Source organism: Vigna unguiculata, chromosome 5 (assembly GCF_037176805.1).
Source record: "Vigna unguiculata cultivar grain cowpea cultivar isolate G323 ecotype 2 chromosome 5, ASM3717680v1, whole genome shotgun sequence".
NCBI lineage: Eukaryota > Viridiplantae > Streptophyta > Magnoliopsida > Fabales > Fabaceae > Vigna > Vigna unguiculata.
This window is the reverse complement of record NC_140796.1, coordinates 51,090,226-51,110,059: the sequence shown is the minus strand read 5'-3', so window position 1 is coordinate 51,110,059 and position 19,834 is coordinate 51,090,226. Positions and strand designations below refer to the sequence as shown.

General features: G+C 29.6%; 1 protein-coding gene across 1 annotated transcript; it reads right to left on the bottom strand.

The window, feature by feature from the left end:
* Positions 1-4,010: 4,010 nt before the first annotated feature.
* Positions 4,011-12,945, bottom strand: LOC114185046 (Pleckstrin homology (PH) and lipid-binding START domains-containing protein). The gene is made up of 21 exons (XM_028072541.2): positions 12,462-12,945; positions 12,208-12,282; positions 12,061-12,114; positions 11,913-11,978; positions 11,772-11,833; positions 11,512-11,618; positions 11,339-11,385; positions 11,153-11,253; positions 10,243-10,338; positions 10,073-10,137; positions 9,915-9,986; positions 9,424-9,570; positions 8,962-9,269; positions 7,404-7,467; positions 7,141-7,319; positions 6,767-6,868; positions 6,578-6,628; positions 6,357-6,500; positions 5,871-5,966; positions 5,521-5,622; positions 4,011-5,373 (listed from the first exon to the last, which is right to left on the bottom strand). Exons 1-21 carry the CDS (start codon positions 12,636-12,638, stop codon positions 5,281-5,283), a joined length of 2,208 nt encoding a protein of 735 aa, XP_027928342.1. The 5' UTR covers positions 12,639-12,945; the 3' UTR covers positions 4,011-5,280.
* Positions 12,946-19,834: the final 6,889 nt, after the last annotated feature.

The following is a 19,834-nucleotide window of genomic DNA, read 5'->3' as shown; positions in this document are numbered from 1 at the left end:
ATATTTTTTTAATTATATTAATTGAATTATCCAAAAATATTTCATTCTCCATAAATTAATTAAAATTCAGTGTGACAAACATAATACTAGAATTTTATGGGCTAAACCCATGTTAAAATCTAACTAATTAATACATGGAATCAAATAGAAGAGGAAGGGAACCCAAAATGCTCTATCATAATCAATTTTCAAGTACAATTATTGATTTATCCTATCACTTGGTTAAGATTTATGTATACTTACATGCTTCCAAATACAAAAATAAAATAAAGCATACTCTTGCTCATAATTCAAAAATACCAACAGATTAAACTCACTTGTGAAAAATTTTAGATTTTAGTCCAAATCAAATACATGTAATGATGATATGGCTCTTATAATTGTTCAACAACGGTTAAAAGAGTCACCAAATAGCATAAACATAGAAAGATATTCATTCATTTTTATTTTTTTTGTATTTCTTACTAAGACTAAATTACGAATCAAACCGAACTATATTTTTTTTTATATTATTTTTTTTTGTATTATAAAAAATATAGTATTAAGGGGATTATGAAATAGAACATTACGAGTTTTCTTATCATTTAAAATGTCAAAGTCTAACTATCAATGATCCTAAAATCAAGCTTTAATCCATAAACATCCCTTATTCCATAACAAACCATGCATGAACTTCTAAGAGAAGATTTAGGAAAATTGAAGAAAAAGGGAAGACTTATACAAAGAAAAATCTCAAGGTATATTATCTTCATTATCGAAATTTTATATATCAAATATTTGAAAATTCAATTTTATATCCTCATATTTAATAAATCGCTAACATTTGTACTAAAAGAATATAATTATTAAGTAAGTCAAATAGTTATGATAGATGTTAATTTATGGGTTGGAATTTAGTATAATTTTTTGTAGATCGTCTAATTTTTAAGTATTTAATTGATGTATGTGAGAACCCATATAATTTTTGGGCTATTTTAGAAGCATGTTTTTTTTTTTTTAAATATAAACTTTGGACTTTAGCTTCTTAAAAAAATGTAATGCTTTAGAAGAAAATATTGGTATCTCCTCCCTTCACGAGTCTTTCCTTCCCTTTTCTTTGTTCCCTCTAACAATTTGTCCCTACATGAGTAAAAAGTTTTCTCTTTTAAAAAATAGTTTGCCCCTGTGTTGTTTCTCAATTATGATGATCACAAATGATTATTAGGAAGGAAATATTTATGTTTTTATTTTTAGTTTTATTTTGAATAGATGTAAATATAATATGATTTCATGAAAAGAGGAAAGCTTATTTTGAAAAAACTTAAAAAGTATAATATAAATATATTATAAATGGTTATAATGTGATATCGACATAGAACATGAGTTCTCACCTCTTCCAAAAATACCTTTTTTCTATAGTTATACTCAATAATCATCTTGTGTAACATAAATTTATTTTTAAGTAACTCATTTTATAACTTTGTTTTGAATATTAACATAGATTTATTTTTAAATAACTCAAATTATAAATTTGTTTTGAATATTAACAGTTGCAATGTGATTTATAGTTTTGAATTGATATTTTGAATGAAATTAATTTTATTACAAATTTTAGATTTTAGAATAACTTGAGTTATAAAACAACATAAAATATTATTTTGTATTGAATATACCATAACTTAAAAAATCAGTAAAAAACTATTATCATATATAAATTAAAAAAAAAAAAAAAAGAAGTAGAGCATTCATTAACTTCTTTTTTTCACAATTTTAATGCACATTTGGTTGTTTTGTACAATTTTTTTATGATTATTCACATGCGAATCACAATAATTAACAAAATTATTATTAGAAACATTTTATACATCAATTATTAATCAGTAAAAAAAATCTTTATGTTATATTTGAGTCCATGTAAGATGTGCAAAATCGGTTTTAAAAACTAACTAATGTTATATATTACTAAACTTATTATATCGATTCAAAATTGATATAAAACTTCAACACTTTATATCTACATTGGTGAATAGTGTCCAAAATAGTTAATATAAGGAAAATTTTTGAGTAATGGATATAACTTTAGACAGATAAACTACAATTTAGTTGGTTATATCCAATGTTTTTAGTTTATTTCCTCAAATACAATTTTTTTCAAAACATTATCTAAAATAGATCAATTGTATAATACAATTCTTCATATCAATAAAACTAATAAAGAAATATTTTTATTGATGAAGAGGTATCATATGTGCGACATCATAAATTTGTTTGTTGCACCGAAAAAATATAAAATAAAGTTAATTAAAGGAAAAGAAATCACTATAAAGAGAAAGAAAACGTTGAACAACTAGGGTGACAAAGAAAGATGGGTAGATCTGAAAATTGAAAAACATGCTTCTCAGATCTACCTTTAATTAATAATGTACATCAAAGCAAAATTATTAGAAAGCATATCAAAACATAAAAAAGAATTATTATTCTTATTATCATTATTATTTTTTTAATAACACGAACATTAGAAAAAGTATAAAATAAATAAACAAGTGGAGAATCCAGCTCACATAGACACACTAGTATGCTAAGCTTTTTCTAATCAGATTTTGTGTTTAAATTAATCTAGTCACTCTGATATGAAAATAGATCCAAAGGACGTGATTGTAATATTTAAGAAATTGATACAAAGGTGATCAAGTGAAAAATAATCATAATTAGAAAGGTTGCAAATTATAGTTTAATTTTTATAGTAGTAAATCAAGTTTCTATTTTCAAAAAAATAAACTGAAGTTGCTCTTGTATAATGAAATGAATGTATGTATTTACCCATAGACATACGCATATTTTGACACTGTAGATCTGAATTTGAAGTTTTAAAAGAGAACATTTAAAACAAAAAAAAAAAATCCCTAAATTGAGTTATTTCTCCTATATAAAGTATCTAAAATTTAAAATTTGATTTGATTCACTACATCAAATTAAACATATCTTTCTGTTTTACATGGACTAAATATTGAAATATTGAAATCTATTCATCTTAATTTAAATCTTGAAATACGATATAAATAAATATGGTACATATAGATTTAAGTCATATTTTCATTAATTTTTTTGATTAATTTTAGTTATTTATTTCCTTAATTTATTTTAAGTATGTTTTCTTATTAAATTTAAAAAATCTCATATAATGCACGAAAATCTTGGTAGCATACATAACTTATAAAATGAAAAATTTATTATATGCACATTTCCACTAACATAAACATTTGAAAACAAATATTCCAATATTTAAAATATATTTTAATACCTAAAACATTGACAAGAATTATGTAATTTTTATTTTACAAGTTTATTAATGTCGTTTCAATATTTAAAATATTATTTATTTCAAAAAAATTTCTGAAAGCATAAAAAAATGAATTATGTTTATTTTAACTTTTTCTTTTATAAATTTTAAATTTACTTAAATTTAAGTATATTCACATAGAGATTCGGTATGAGGCAAGTTGTCTTTATTTTTTCCATTTCTTTTAATCTATTATTTTTAAATAAATTATTGGTTCTTTCATCATAGGATGTTAAGATAATAATATTAATTATTATTTTGTTTTATTTCGATTTATTGGTATAGAGAAAAGGCAAGGACATTATAAATATCAAAATAAAAAAATATATATAGATATTATCCAAAGAAAATACAAACAATTATAATATATGTGATTTAATTACTCCCTCCATCTTACATCATATATGTCTTTTTAGAAAAATAAGTATTACTTATTTTAGTTTTAAAAATAAGTACGTTTGTCAGTTTATCATAATAATATACGTAAATAATATATATGTATTTTTTAAATGGCATACATTATCTGCAATGACAAAAAACATGTGGAGATGCAAATATACTACTACAACCTTAAATAATAGAGAAGATGTTGGAGATGCAAATATACTAAATACTAAATACAGTGACCCCCACAAATTATGATTTGAATGAATAATGGAAGGGTTGCATTTAGAAGAAGATGAAGAAGTGGTTAAGGGGTAATGGAATTGGAATTGAAGACAATGACAGAGAAGAGGTGGGTGCATGCCACAAACACAAGAGGAAATTGGGAAACAAAAGGAGATCTGTGGTTGTGTTTAGATTTGTTCCTTTACAAGCAAAATCCTCTATACAAAATTGATTGCAATCTCAGTTAGTTAGTTAGTTAGGAATCATGTCAAGTGAAGAGTGGGCCAACTGCTAACAAACTGTTATAAAAAACCTTCCTCTTCTCTCCTTCCATAAGAAGGGATTTGACATCTCAACTGCTTTCTTTTCTCTTTCAATTTCAATCCAACTGCTCCTGCATCCAAAAAGCTTTATAATTACAAAATGTTGCTTCACCCAATTTAGTTTCATAGTCTAAAAATAATGAAAACTATTGTTATGGCTACTAAACTCTATTTATGCTCGTTTAAATATTTTGTTCTTTTCATTTTAATCAATTGAAAATCATCACTGTCCATCTGTTCTCTTCCCTTCGAAGTCTCTGTCTGGTCCAAATCATCACTATTTAGAATCCAGGGCCGAAAAACTATATTATTTTTATATTGAGCTATATTATTGTTGTAGACATTTTTTATAGATCTGTCATACATTTTTTTAATTTATTTTCATTTCTAGCTTAATCAGACCGCTTACCTTGTACTACTCTCTTGTAGTTTTTATATTACTTGGTAGCGAGAAAATTTATAAAAATAAAATTTCTTGATTACTACAGGAGACTTGGGAAAACATTGGAATAAAAAAGAAAAGCAGAGTATTCCAGGTCATATCTTTCATAAGGAAATAATAACTTAGTGTAAAATAATGCCATTTTCGATTGAATTGCGTTGTTATTTAAAGAAATACAGAGAGAAAAAATGTAAATGATTTTTTCTTCACTCAAAACGCACGCCATTTTCCCAAGGAAATAAGTACTAATATTTCATTGCCTGAATTCGACACACCAAAACTGGACACAGGCAAAAGGAATGGATGATGTATTTAAATCAAAGGAATAAAAAAAATATAAAATCAGGAGTAGTGAAAATAAAATGCAACTTTCATTATACAAATTCCCCCCCACCCCCCACATCATCCATCCTAACAACGTTCACAGCACCATAAAGTGGTGCAGAATTCAAATTGATTGAACAAAAATTACTTCTGAAAGTGAGTTTGTGGAGATGAGAACGTGGACTTTCAATTATCTACATTTGCAACCTGGGAATTCTCTCCTCCACAACGTACTTGTCATTGTCAGGAAGTTTCATTGAAAATCACGGTTTCAGACAAACAGCTTTAGTGGCATCGAGATGGTTAAGGCGGCAAGTTCCAAGAAGAAATTCAGGGAGCTCTTCACGTGTGTTTCCCTAAACAAGATGATAAGCATGAATTATTTGCGTAAAGAATAGAAAAATCGTTCAAAAGAAAAAATAACAATTGCTTTAACCGGAGATTCTTCCACAAGGTCATTGTAACTAATTACAAGGAAATAAAAATTAACAACATCACTTTACCTGTATTAAAAAAGCCATCTCAATTACCAGATGGTTGAGGTACCCAAGAACAAGACTCACAACACCTCTTGCAACCGTAGATGATCCAATATCAACCCCAAGCTGAATCAATGCCAGGATTTCCAGATAAGAATTACATGAAAGATGATTGGCAGTTAAATTTTTTATGCATCATGCATATCTATTAAGCCCAATTCTTAACTTTGATGATCAATTTTCCTGCGTGTGTATATGTTTTCCGCAGACCAAAGCATACGCATAAACTCAAACAGGCATACACAATATATTTACTTTGATAGTCTTAATTTTCTAACAACTTGCTATTCTACTGTTTTCAACGCAATATTTACCTCCAAATAGTTCTTTCCCTGAAAATAATTGATTTCCAATGCTTGCCCAACTAGGCACGCCTTCTTGCCCACACTCTGCTTTACTATCCATGAACCCTGAAACAGGAATGTCAAGACTTACAATTTACAATCCAAAGGCACAAATGACAAATATAGACATTTTGCCTTCTTAACATGGACTACGCATATTTATAGGGGATCGAAAATTTTAGAATAGAGTTCCTTCAGTGATTATGTGCAATCGAGTAAATCACTGACCCAGGGGGAAACATAACATGTTCTAAAAAATAATGTTACTAGAAAATCTAAATAACTGGATCATAACATGTTCAAGGAATTGGTAAGAGGCATATACAAGGAAAGTAGAGGAAAATGTAATTAACTGGATCACTTGATGAGATTCAATCTCATGCATTCCTATAACTTCGAAAAAGGGTCGATATATAAGTGTGCTATTAGGCTGCAATTTACCGCACATTTACTCACCTTAGATATGTACGGTATAAGTTTAAATCTTGAATTTCTGAAGGCATCATCGCCCTTAATAAAACTCTCTAGCAAAGGAGCATCTTCCACGGGAGTATTCATCATGTAGTATAGTGCTAGGCTATATGTAGTAGAACCTGGAACCTGGTTCATAGAAACACATAATTAGCGCTGTGCTGAAGTTTATGTCACCACCTAAGCACAAAAAGACTATCAATCACCTGAATGTTTACAATGAAAAAGAACTCGGGCCCTCCTTGTGTTGCATATTTCTGCAACTAACAAAACTTCAGCAAATGGACTTTTCTTTATAATAGAAATCATTAGTTGCTACACGATGGTTGAATATAATTGAAGCCAGGAATAATATAATTAAAGTCAAGATAACATAATCATACGCAATGACCAACCTGCACAATGCTCCCAGGACGGCCACCAAGGTCATCTTCCCTTTTGTCAGATCTCACCCAATCTGCAGCAACCATTTGCATCAAGGTTCCCTTCGCTTTAATCTAGTAATTATTACCAGACATTTGAGATTAGTGATGATGTGCTTGGTTAAACCAAATAAAAAAAAAGGATAACTGCATATGTTGTAGTTAATCTGCAGTTAGTATCTTCCTCAAAGCATCGAAACTAAGTAACATAAAAAGAGAAAACATAATTTAGTGTTTGACCAATAATTAGAAGATCACTGATTTAACAAAATGGAGAAAGAATTGCATGCACAGCGGGAGCTACCAAGAGCAATCTCCACACAAAAATGGTAATAAGTTGTAGCTACCTTCAGGCGGTCATCAAGATAATTTTCTCCACGTATCAGGAAAGTAGAAGGATCTGCTTCAGTCAAGCTGCAAGGTAATGTACAAGTAGGATCTTGTGGAAGAGTGGATCCGTATGAGCATGTGATACTACTGTCTTCCCTGACCATCTCTTGTAAATCAACATAACCCCTTTTCTGAACTGCAACAGAATCTCTAGACATTGTAAATCAACGAAAAAAAATCATGGCTAATCATAATCTGCAATCAAAGAGGATAAAAATACCTGCAAGATCATGCAATCTTTTTACAAAGTTAGCAGCAGTTGAAAACTTCTGATGACGAAGGTCCTGAAATTCCCATCACAGCAGGACATGGAAAGGCCCAAGTCAAGCAAAATATGAAGTTTGACCAAATTTCCAATGCAAAATTATTAAAGAATAACATGAGATGAGTAGTCCAGCATCATAAAGATGCTGATAAGTAAATATGCCCAGATGCAGCCCCACCTTTGAATGTACCATCTTGGAATGCCATGGGCAGTGATGAACATGATTGCACTGAGCACCCAATGGGCTTGACAGTATAAAATGTAAAGTTTTAGGGCTATATGAAAACTGTATAAAATTAAAGTATGCCTAAATACAGCTAAATACAGCTTGCTTTCAATTGAAGCTCTTGGACGTTGGAGTGTCACCAGCAATGGATGAACATGCTTACAGTGAGCATCCGAAAATTTTCAAGAAGCTAAAAAGAGAAAATCGCTAGACTATATGAAAAACATATAAAACTATATGTAAACTATCTAGGCAGAAGCACAAAATTATAGGAGCATACAGTAAAAGGAAGGGGCCGAATTGCACAGTTGATCAGCCTTAAAAGGTAAGCATTTGATTAGAAGGCCTACTATTGTGAATAACTTTTTAAACCACTCCAATATCTAAAGGATCAGGAATTCGAGATTATCGTTAACTGTTGAAACTTGTAATTTCAAGTCAATAATATTTCCAAATTATACATAGTTCATCTGATATAGTGGTTATTCCATTAATGTGATGGCTAAGGCACGTGTAGGAGGGTTTTTGAGAGGATGGAATGGCATCGCAAGGTTAGAAATGAAATCAAATATAACAATACACTCCGATGTTTGATTGCTTAAAAAGTTTAATGAAGGAGGGGAATTTAATTCATGACATTCCCTCCCTCAACCCCCCTCTATCACCCCCTCCCCCTCCTCATGAGGAGGGAAAAGTCAGGACTTCAAGTGGCATGGGAGCTAATAGGAGGCCCCATTGCCATTCTATTCCTTTTCTTAATAAAAATCCCAAACAAACTTTGTTTAAACTGTTATTTCATTCCTCTCTGCTTCGGCCATTGCCATGTTTCCAAACATAGCCCTAGAGAATGTTGTCCGTTGCAGATGTCTACTTTATTCATTTAAAAGATGAAATTCCAAAATAATTTACATTATTCTAAAAAGTTTCAAGCCATTAGACCATATAAAAGACTCTTAAACATATAGTTGGGTGTCTTAAGATTTATGGATTCTGGAGCAAATAACTCCTTGACTGTTTACATAAACTTAAGTCTTTCAAAATGTTCAAAACTAAATCGGTGTCTATTAACTAATGGGAAAAGTAACTTATCCCTCTAATGAAAAACAGATACAATAAATGACATTTAAAAGCCATGCAGTGATTGATAGTTAAAAACTAAATATTATAGGAAATGTCTTAAGAGAAATCCCTAAATATTAAACGTCAAGACAAAGACTACCTTAAAACAGCAAATTGTTCACTTAATTTCTGTGCAATGAAAACAAATATTTCAACTATCGTTATTACCTGAGACCTTTGGTGACTACATTCAGTCATCCACCCATTTTCTGACTCGTCATAGTCTGATGGCTCTGGAACATCATAGAACTCATCATCAGCATCATTTAGAGTGACAAGGCTTGCATGCTCTGATTGCGTTTGATCTACTTCCCCAACTGAATTATCACGATTGTTCTCATCTGCCTGAATTTCGGTATCAGAATTGGTGATGCCCCCTTCCTTTCCATGAAGCCCACTCTTTGTCGTCAACTCTCCAGATGAATAATCAGAAGAAGAACAATTCCCTAGTCTAGCTTTAAATAACTCCCGTAATGCTGCAAGTATACAAGAAACTGGTAAATAAAATACAAACTAGAATATTAAATCTTCTTATTAAAAATGTTAACAACTAGCAATGTATAATAAATGTTGGCCAGCAGGAAAATAATTGAGTTCAATAATGAAAACTTCTGAACAAAATAAGACTACCAGCAACTCTCCCGAGCATTCGAATGGTTATGGAATGTGCTGATGAAGATTTAAGATAAGATCTCCAGCATTTCCAATCAATAGCAAGCATATGCTTTACAACTGATTGCTTTCCTTTGTTCACTGGTGATATAACATACCCTCCACCTACAAAAGAATACAAGTTATCACCCTTCAACTACTCTAGCCTACACTTCTACAAAACTTTCTACCTAGCAATTTTCATATGCCGAATAAACAATACCAGAAATCCTCTATACATGAATTAGATATTACAATGACAATAGTGAGGGAGAATGATTTTAGAATCAGTGACAGCTCTACTATTTTAATTTCAGATCAGAATAAAGATGATAAAAAGCAAAGAACATTATGATTCCAAATTACCATCTTTAAGTTTCACAGTATCATTTATTTTGAGGTAAAGTACAAGGCAAATAGAATAATGGAAAAGAAATATTTACTATTTCTACAGTTTAAGCATACATTACTTTTAAGGCAAGCACGCACATAGCCTTTCTGGGGAGGGCACTTCTTATGAAACACGGAATGATAAAGAATAACTGCGACAAAGAAAACCAAAGAAGTTACTTCCATTCAGAATGTGTGTGTGTGTGTGTGAAAATTTTCTTCCATAATTCACTACTACCATATGTCCCATCGTCTTCCCTCCTCCAATAACGCCGCAACAAGAGATCTCTTCGTTGCATTCCCCTGTAAAACATGTATGAAAAATTGAAACTTTTATTCTAAATAGACTGGTAGAACCTTGGGACGAGTAGTGGTACAATGATTGGCACTAAAGGCTTGGGTCTTTACCAAGGCAACCAATCACTAAATAGCTGTTTGTGAATAATGTCTGTGTGACCATCCAAGTGCTCCACCACATTCCCCTTGTAGAAACAAAAATCCCACCTGCATGCCAACAATTAATGTCTTTTAAGGACAATAGTAACAACTTCCATACTAAATATTACTAAAGCAATGTTGGTTTATAAAATTGTATCATAATCAAATTGCTTACTACTACAAATTAAACGTTTTTCTATTTGCAGTTCATTTAATTTTTTCTTTTCAATGGAAGAACCCTATTTCACCTAGGCCTATTGCCATGATCATTAGACATAAAATGGTACGATCTGTGCTCAATGTCCAGTTAAAAATTCTGCACGATCTTGTTACAGAATTTAGTAAAGATAAACTTGTTGATGGAATTTGGAGCCCTTTCTCACGTAATTCACAAGTTTTGGGGGAGAGTAAAGTGGGGAAGGCAATCTGACAATATGCAAGTGTGCTGTTATTTTGTTTGGTATTTATGACTGGTGTCATGAGCTTGATGAATTTTTGTTTCACCTGTGTTGGATAAAGTAGTCTTTTAATATAGTTATGACGATTAATTAATGCTTGCGTACCCTAGATGGGACATAAGAGGGACTAGTAAGCTTTATTTGGATTATAATCGTTTCTTTGCTCTGGTTTTTATTTGCTTGGCTTTTATACACTTTTCATTCTCTTGTAACGTCATAATTCCTTCTACATCCAATCACCGAATCTTAAGAATAACAATGATGATATAGTAAAATTTGATAGAAGTAACATGCCAATATGTTGTGATGATGAAATGCTACTTAAATCTATTTAAAAACAAAGTCGATGAGGAAAAATAAGAATGTCTTGCTAATAAAACAATGCCTCTGCTGGAAGACCACAATGCAACTAATGAACTTACTCTGATCTTGAAGGGCCAAGAGACATAAGAGTCTGGAAAATGGCTTCTGAAGTTCCATCAACCACACCAACAGCCATTATTGCAGGGTGATCATCCCATTTCTGGAGAAAGGACCATATTAAAAAAAAAAAATCATATTTCTACTCCAAATATAAAAAATAGTTACTGAGATCAAATTCTGCCAACCTTCCCACCAGAATCCCTGTCTTTTGCTTCCTTGAATAGTCGTAAACCTTCATTATGCAACCATAAAATCATTCATACCACTATTAACCAGCTCTAGTACTTATGTGAAATTTTAAAACATCTTTTACAAAACAATGACAACTCAAACAGCAGAAATAGAAACAAACATTTACCGTTTTGGCAGCCAAAGATTGTCCACGGTGAAGGGGCAATAACATCAGCAGAAGAAAGAGTCCAGTCGACAGAATTTGGGTGACTTCTACTGGAACACCCACTGAGTCTGAAAGGATGGTACCGTAAAAATAATCAAAAGATCAAGCATCAGCTATATCACCAAAACAGCTTAAACAACTGAGAATTTAAACAACTTGGAACTTTTTTATTGCAGTATAAATTAATCAGAGATCACATATACAAAATTAGATCACTCTACCTAAAGGATTGCCATCTCCTCTTAGAACAACCTACAGCATCATCTCCTCCATCGGGCGCACCCTATAAAGTTCACATTAATAACCTAATCCTTCATTTGAAACAGTTCCACCTCAGGCTTAAAACATTTCAGATCGCATACCTTTAACGATGCTTCATGGAAAGACTGAATCCACCTCGCCGCTTCTTCAGGACGGCTTGCTCCTAACTGCACAACACTCGCACTTAGCAATTCAACGGCATAACTTCAAATACAAAACTCGACATCCTAAACATAACAGCGACCTCACCTTTAACTGATCATTGTGATTTGAAGTGTTATAGAGAGTAAAAATGAAAAACACCTGCAATCAGCACAACGAATGAGCATCATGCACCAGCAGCATCGGTTACAACACATAATCAAAGACACTAGAAAAACCGAAAGAGTGCAATACTTTTCTGTTAACGCTCTCCCTCCCGTTATCCATGACTCGAATGCAGGAATCTACAATCGCACTTCTAACAGGATCCTGCGAAGAAAATTCCAGAGAAAGAGTTTCACATGTCACACTCGATCAAGCAGAGCGAAAACTATTAATCCAGAAACTTCTCCACCTTCATTCGCAATCGAATCGACGCAACTTGAATTCAAAAAAAAAAAAAAAGAATCGGCAAAATAAATTAAAAAAAAAAAGGAACAACAAAGAACCTGGTTATTAGAAAGAGGAACGGACTTGAAGCTGCGGAGAAGGTTACCGTCGAGGACGAAGTAACGCTTCCGCGAGAACTGAAGTCCAATACGGTTGAAGCGTATGAGGTACAACCAGCCTTCCATTCTGCTAGTAGCATCGCTCTGCGACGCCGATGCAGCGGCACTACTTCCCATTCTCTTCCCTCTCCAATTCACTTGTCACCGTTCACCATTCACCATTCATCTAACCAATGATTGCACTACACACGCGAGCGCGATTGGAGGTATGAAAATCAGAAAAGCGATGGAAAATGGATGAGGTTTTGAAGTGAATATGCAAGTGCGATCCGAATGCTGTAAGCGGAACTGCGGCGAGTGACAGAATGTAGTTGCAACCACTAAATGTAATTGAAATTGTAATGTAAATGTCTGTGTTTCTCTCTCTTGGGGATGGCTGTTCCGTGTGGTGTGTGTGCGCTGTGCTGTGTTGTGTTGTTTGCCTTGGGTGTAACTCTATTGTGTTGCATATGAGACAAAGATTGCCTGTCAAGTTAATTTCAGAACCATTTCAATGACGCTATTGCCCTCCGCCCTCTCATTGCTCATTCCTTCCCTACTACTCTTCCCTTTAAATTATTCTTTTCTTCCCAACACAATAACAATGCTTTCGTCGGATTAATAAAAAAATACCAACCCACACAAATGGAAAAACCTGCTTTAATTCATTTTCTATTTCTCAAGCGTTTTCTGGTGAGGTGAGAACTGGACTTGGAGGTCACTCACACTCTCATCTGCTCAAGAAACCGTATCCTAATTTAATATACTTTTCTTTGGATTTAGGGAAGAAAAAATTTTTGACACCAATTTGTGTAAGAATAAAATAGTCTTAATAAAAATTAATTTTTATATTTTAAATAAAAAAGTAAATAATTGTAAGGAATAAGATCAAATAATAGTGAAAGAAAGAACGGTGTTAAAATACTGATGTTAAAATACTAATGTCCTTATTTTACTTATTTTATAACTGTCTTAGAGAAAAAGTGTAACTTATAATTGGAGGGAAAAACTGAACGGTATTTCTTTGAAAACTAAAATGTTATGTATTATTAGTATAAAAGATACTATTTAATAAAAACTCTATTCAATATAAATTTTAATAAAATTATGATTAAATTTACATGACACAATAGTTTTGTGGCCAGATGAGATTACATGAAATAATTAGTTCAATGAATACTTACTCTGTAACTTTCCTTTTTCTAAAAAGGACTTTGTTAACCTAGCGAACAAAAGTGATTGCTAAGTAGTCCTTTTCAAGCTTCATTTTTTGACTTTAATATGGAATATAATCAGTTTTTGTATTTTAAAAGAAAAAGATATTTAAACCAAGTAAAATAGCAAACAGGTTAATCTACTGACGAAAGGGTTCCTGACCGTTTATTTTAAAGTTAGGTAAGTTTAATAAAAGAATAGTTAAAGTATGAAATATAATTAAAATACGTGTTTAAATATGGCCAATTGACTTCGTCAACGCGGAAGTTTCTTCCTTCTTCATTTGGGAACGTTAATGGAAGTGATTATTATTATTTTCAACGCTTCTTTTACAGCTGTAGCCTATATTGTATGATAGCTTATAGTGATAAATCACATACACCTACACGATATACGTTTATCACGCTATTTTATTTTAATAATTAAAAATATATATTTATACTGATTTTAATTTTAAATATATTAAATAAAATTTATTTTTTTATGTTTCAGAGTAACAAAAGTTTTAAATCGTTTAAAAGTTAATGTTAACTACAATTTATCATATTATATTTTATTTTTTGTTACTTATATATTATAGATCCAAGATTTCTTATAGGTACAAAGATAATATATAATTTCTCAATACTTAATAAAGAGTATAAAAAGTACATAAAATCATCTTGTAGTAGGAATGGAGGAGACAAAATTAATGTTTGAAAGAAAAGAAGATAAATACCAGTGATAATCGAAAATGCATTTAATTAAAAATTATATTTATTAGTTATCGAATGATCAAAAATTATTTTATTAAATTAAAATTTGTCCTTATTAGTGACTGAATTAGGGACAGAAAATTCGGTTATTAAATTGGTTTTTGATGCTTGAAAGTAATTAAAGTTTCAGTGATCGATTAACAATCAAAATTTCAGTAATAATTTAGCGAACGAAATTATTTCGATAGCAGTTTAACGATCTATTTTAAAACTTGTGACTAATTATTTTGTGATTAGGGTTTTTGCTATTTTTTTATTTTACTTATTTAACAACTAATTTCGTCAATGGTTAAAAGGTTTTTTTTCTTTTTGTAGTTAAAATTTTTCAAGATTGAAGATGTATAAAACTATAATATATGGATATTTTTTATGTAAAATCTTTTACATGTATAGTGAAGTTACTTTTAAAGAATCGGATAGGATCACATGATAGAAAAATTAAAATGGATTTTAAATTACAAATGCAAATTTTTTTCATTTTTTTTCATCGCTATGAATCGGTTAATTGAACTTGGCTAATTTCTACCGTTTATTATATTTAAAATGCGAGGTGTGTTTCAAAAGGTACATATCCTTTGAGTTATGCTATGAGCCAAATTTATGCACCATATGAAGGATAGTGAAACAATAGTTATCCTCCTAAGTCATATAAACAGTGATGAGTCTATTTGTTGTAGTGATTTATTATGCTAGAATAAAAGAACAATGTGACCTAGATATAAACCACGTACGCAAATGCAGGTTGTGTATGTTTTTATTCTAATGGTTAGTGGTGAACCAAAACTCAAAACTTAAATCTGAAAAGGTGTTCGTGTTTTATACGTTAACGAGTGATTTTGTTTTCTTTTTCTTTTTCTTTTTGTAGTGCGTGGAAATTTTAAAATACTAATAAATGGAAAATATAAAATGACATGTTTGTAAATCTATGTTTTTATAAAATGTTCTAAACATAACAAATATGTAATTCTTAGTTTTGGGATCAATGGTAAAAAAACCATACTTTTATAGGTCATTTTTTTAACCTGTCTGGAAGAGTTATTCTAAATATGTATTCATTCTATTTTCAGCTTGTTTTTCTTATATTAATATATGTTTAAACTATTGACTATAGAGAGCTTAGTTATCAAATAAGTGATTTTGCACCTTAATTAAAGATGAAGTAATATGATTGAAACCTTAGATGGAGAATACTTAAATATAAAAAAGACCAACAACATTGACTTTAAGTACATATTCAATTTTAAACAAAATTAATTTTAAATAAATTTTTTTTCATATCTAAAATATAAATATAAGATTCCAAATTCTAAACCAAGCCTACAAAATAATATAGACATGCGTTCAATTTCTTTTCGTTATAATTCTCTTTCTAATTATATCATTATATGTTCCACCCTTTAACGTTTTTTTTTTCTTCGTATCCATCTCCCAATATTTCATCAAAAATATTATTAAAGTAAAGGTTTACTTATTCCAATATATAAATAAGTACGTAAATTTTTAAGATAATTTCGTTGACTAATTGAATCAGTGCAAATTATGCAAAGGATTAAATTTGATTTTTTACTAATAATATAGTGTTAACTTTAACTCTCTTAAACTTTTTGCTGAAATTTTTCTGTGTTAAATATGTTAAAGCCATTCTGTTATATATTTTGTTGAATTTTAATATATTTTTGAAATTACCAAAGATTTTTTTTTCCTATGCAAATTAAGATTATCTATTTTATGGCAATTGGAATTTTGTTGACCCATTTTATTTAGTCTTTGCTTATGTTATATTGTGTTAAGCACTTTACTAATCTAAACGATCAACTTTACGTAAAAGTTAATAAAAAAAAAATCAAGAAAGAGTCCTTTAATCCAACCACATATCACAATCCTCTTATAATAAGACTAAAACGTATTGATCAGTAAATCTCAATTACATAATTAACATAAATTACTTACCTAAGTCATTGCTTTTAAAAATATTAAATTAACATAATAATTATACACTCAATAAATTAATTGTTAGAAGAAATTAAAGGATTATACATCTTTAGAATTTTTTTACTACCTTATTTCTATTTGAGTTGGATATACGATAAATAATTGACTATAATACTACTTTTTACTATGATAAATTATGGAAATTAATTACTTTTTAAGTATCAGTTATTCATATAATAGATATGATATCATTTTCAACATAAAATCTTAAAATTTAATGCTTATGGTCTTTCATTTTTTATGTATCACTTAACTTTTATGCAGTATTAATAGACGTGTAAGGATTAAGGAAGGTATTGATAACATTACTAAGGCTTGTGATTTTTTAATGCATGCTTCTATAGATGTTTGAGTATTGAGTACTTACATTTTCAACTTTTTCAAGAAAGGTGAGATCTCATTATTAGATTATTGTTCAAACGCCATTAATTAAGTAGTATATATAATGAAGTAAAAGTTTACCTCACAGGACGGTTTGTAGAGTTAAGTTTGATTTATACTTGAAATTTTAAAATTGTATTAGAATTTATCTTAGATCTAATTTTATATTACTTTATTTTTTATAAATGCATAAGTTCATTTTAATTTATGTATAAATTATAATAAAAATTATTTTTTTTATTTTAAAAAAAATGTATAAATTTGTGAATACATAAAGCTGTCATCCCCATCTATATTTGTTTGATAATTTGTCATAATTTTCCTCGGTTTGTCGCTATTCCTGTAAATTATTGTTTTATTTGGTTCGTTAGTTTTTCCTCGCTACTTGCTTCCAAATCTTCCACTGATTGCAATATTTTTAAAATTTACTCGCTATAAAGTTTTTGGTGAATCCTCTGCATGTGCTGAATGCATTTCTTAGTTAATCCCTTGTAAATTTCTGGCCAACATGTCCAACTAATTTATGTGTCCTCATAAGTAATCATCAATTTTGCCCAAACTATTAATTTTGTACCAAATCTACCGTATTAAACTAAATGTCAATAAAGTAATAAATTTAAATATAAATTTGAGAGTCTCGTATTCACTACAAACTATAAACGAGTGAGATAAAGAGAAAAATCTTTAACCTAATTAATATTATTGGAGAGGTTAAGTTAATTAGCCATATAATACTAATTTACAAGTAAATCTTATTTAAAAAAAGTTAGTTTTGTGAGATTAAATTAAATTTAGTTTATTTTTTATAAGAGTAATTTAAAAGTCTATGTAAACCTTTCATACCATCCATTATCATATCATCCACGCATATCTAATCTTATACATCTGAATTTATTTAAGGATTAAATATGTTTTTGATCTGTTAACTTTTTATTTAAAATTAGAATTAATCTCTGTTTAAAATTTTGGTTCAATTTAGTCTCTTAATCTTAGAAATGTGTGAATTTAGTTCTTTTAACCAAATTTTGTTAAGTTTATTGGACAGTTCAAATGTGTTTCATTATAGTATTTGAGTTGTTTACACCGTTAGACACATTTTCGCTTCAATGTTAACTGAAAAATTAGTTTGAAACGTCAATTAAACTTGGCAAAATTTGGTTAAAAGAACTAAATCTATACATTTCTAAAAATATAAGACTAAATTAGTCAAAAAATTTAAAAATGAACTAATTATAGTTTTCATTAAAAAATAATGTGCCAAAAACATATTTAACCCTTTATTTAAAAATTATAAAATTTAATCTAAAATAAAACTTGCAAGTGAGAAATGTCTTACAAAATCAAACTATTGAATGTTGTAAAAATCCAAACTTTTGTCTTACAATACCATAAGTATCAATATGTTTGAAAAAGAAAATGCAAATATGCAATAAAGCGAGGGTAGTAAAGAAAATTGTGATGGGCTTCATCCAGCAGAGGTTGGTTAGTTGACGATGTTGTTGATAGTTGGAATGCATGAATTCTTTATCTTATCATCATTGATAATAAAAAAGAGAGCAGTACATTAATTGGTTACAATTGCAATGACTTTTTTCTTCTGTTAGGTGTAGGATTTATGGAAGAAGACAAAAGTTTTGAAATATAAGCATAGATCTAATACTCGTGCCACGATCCAAGCTCTCTCACCAAGGCCCTTCAACTTTATTCTTCTTGTTTTCATATGCAACATTTTAACCAAAGACTATAAAATTTAAGTGTGAGTCTATACTTGTAAAAAAACAAAATTAAACGATATATAAAACATAATGATATTTCAACTTTTTTTTTTTATAATTTTTAACCTACCATTCTAATCACTCTTAGATCATCACATCATACCACTAAAAAATCAAAATAGATAATTAAAGAGTGATTGAGGCGATGGATTAAAAGTGAGTCAAAATATCATTATCCATATATAAAAGGAAATACTCATGAATCTATTGTCCTATTATCTTAAAGTTTTGGATTAAGGGTGTGTTGTAGAATAACCTAGTTGTCATTTGTGTTGAAAAAGTATAATAAAATGATATTTAGATAAATTGTAATTAATTTTAAATTTTTTTATGACGAAAAAAATTATTAATAATATTTATTATTTGAAAAAATAAATATTATAATATAATTGATTTGAAAAATTAATGGTAGGGATTTCACAAATGGATTAGGTTTCATGCATGAAAGGTTAATGAAATTGGAATCGGTTCCAAGTAAAAGAGAACTCGTTCCATTTGACTTTTTGAATAACATATCCGGTTTCAATAAAAACAAATTTAGTTCCATCACCATCAAGAATTACTCCTCATTACATACCTTGAGCAGCGTTATATCTTGGATTGTTTATTATAATAAAATAACGAAAGTATAATAGTAAAATGCTAACCATCATTCTCTAATCTCATATGGGATGCAAGATGCACAATTGAGCATGATCCTGCAAATCAACGACTTGTCTCACTCTTCATTCCACGAAAAAGAGCACCAAAAATATTTTAAAATTATCACTTCCTATCATGTTTGAATAGTAATTAATTTCAAAAGAACAAAGTCTAAAAGTAGTGTCAAATATCTTATATCTATAAAACTAATGTTATATATATAGAACCACAATATCTCAATTACTATAACTTTTATGAATATATATATATATATAAATCTATCAATGTATACGAGGAATGCACACTAATTTATCAACGTTATAATTTTTTTTAAGGAAAACAAATTTAAGTCAAAAATCAATTTTAGATCTAAGGCTAGTTATTAATAACTTTTTTTCTTGTTTTTGTTTTTTAACTTTCCTTTCGTATTCAAACCATATCTCTCTTGATCATAACACTCTCATAATGGCCTCCCAGTTTTGATTTGTTAATTATACAAGTATTTGAAATGCAACCAATGTTTGTCTGGCATGCAAAAATTCCTATTCCTCTGTTCTGAGTCCTATTTGGAGCT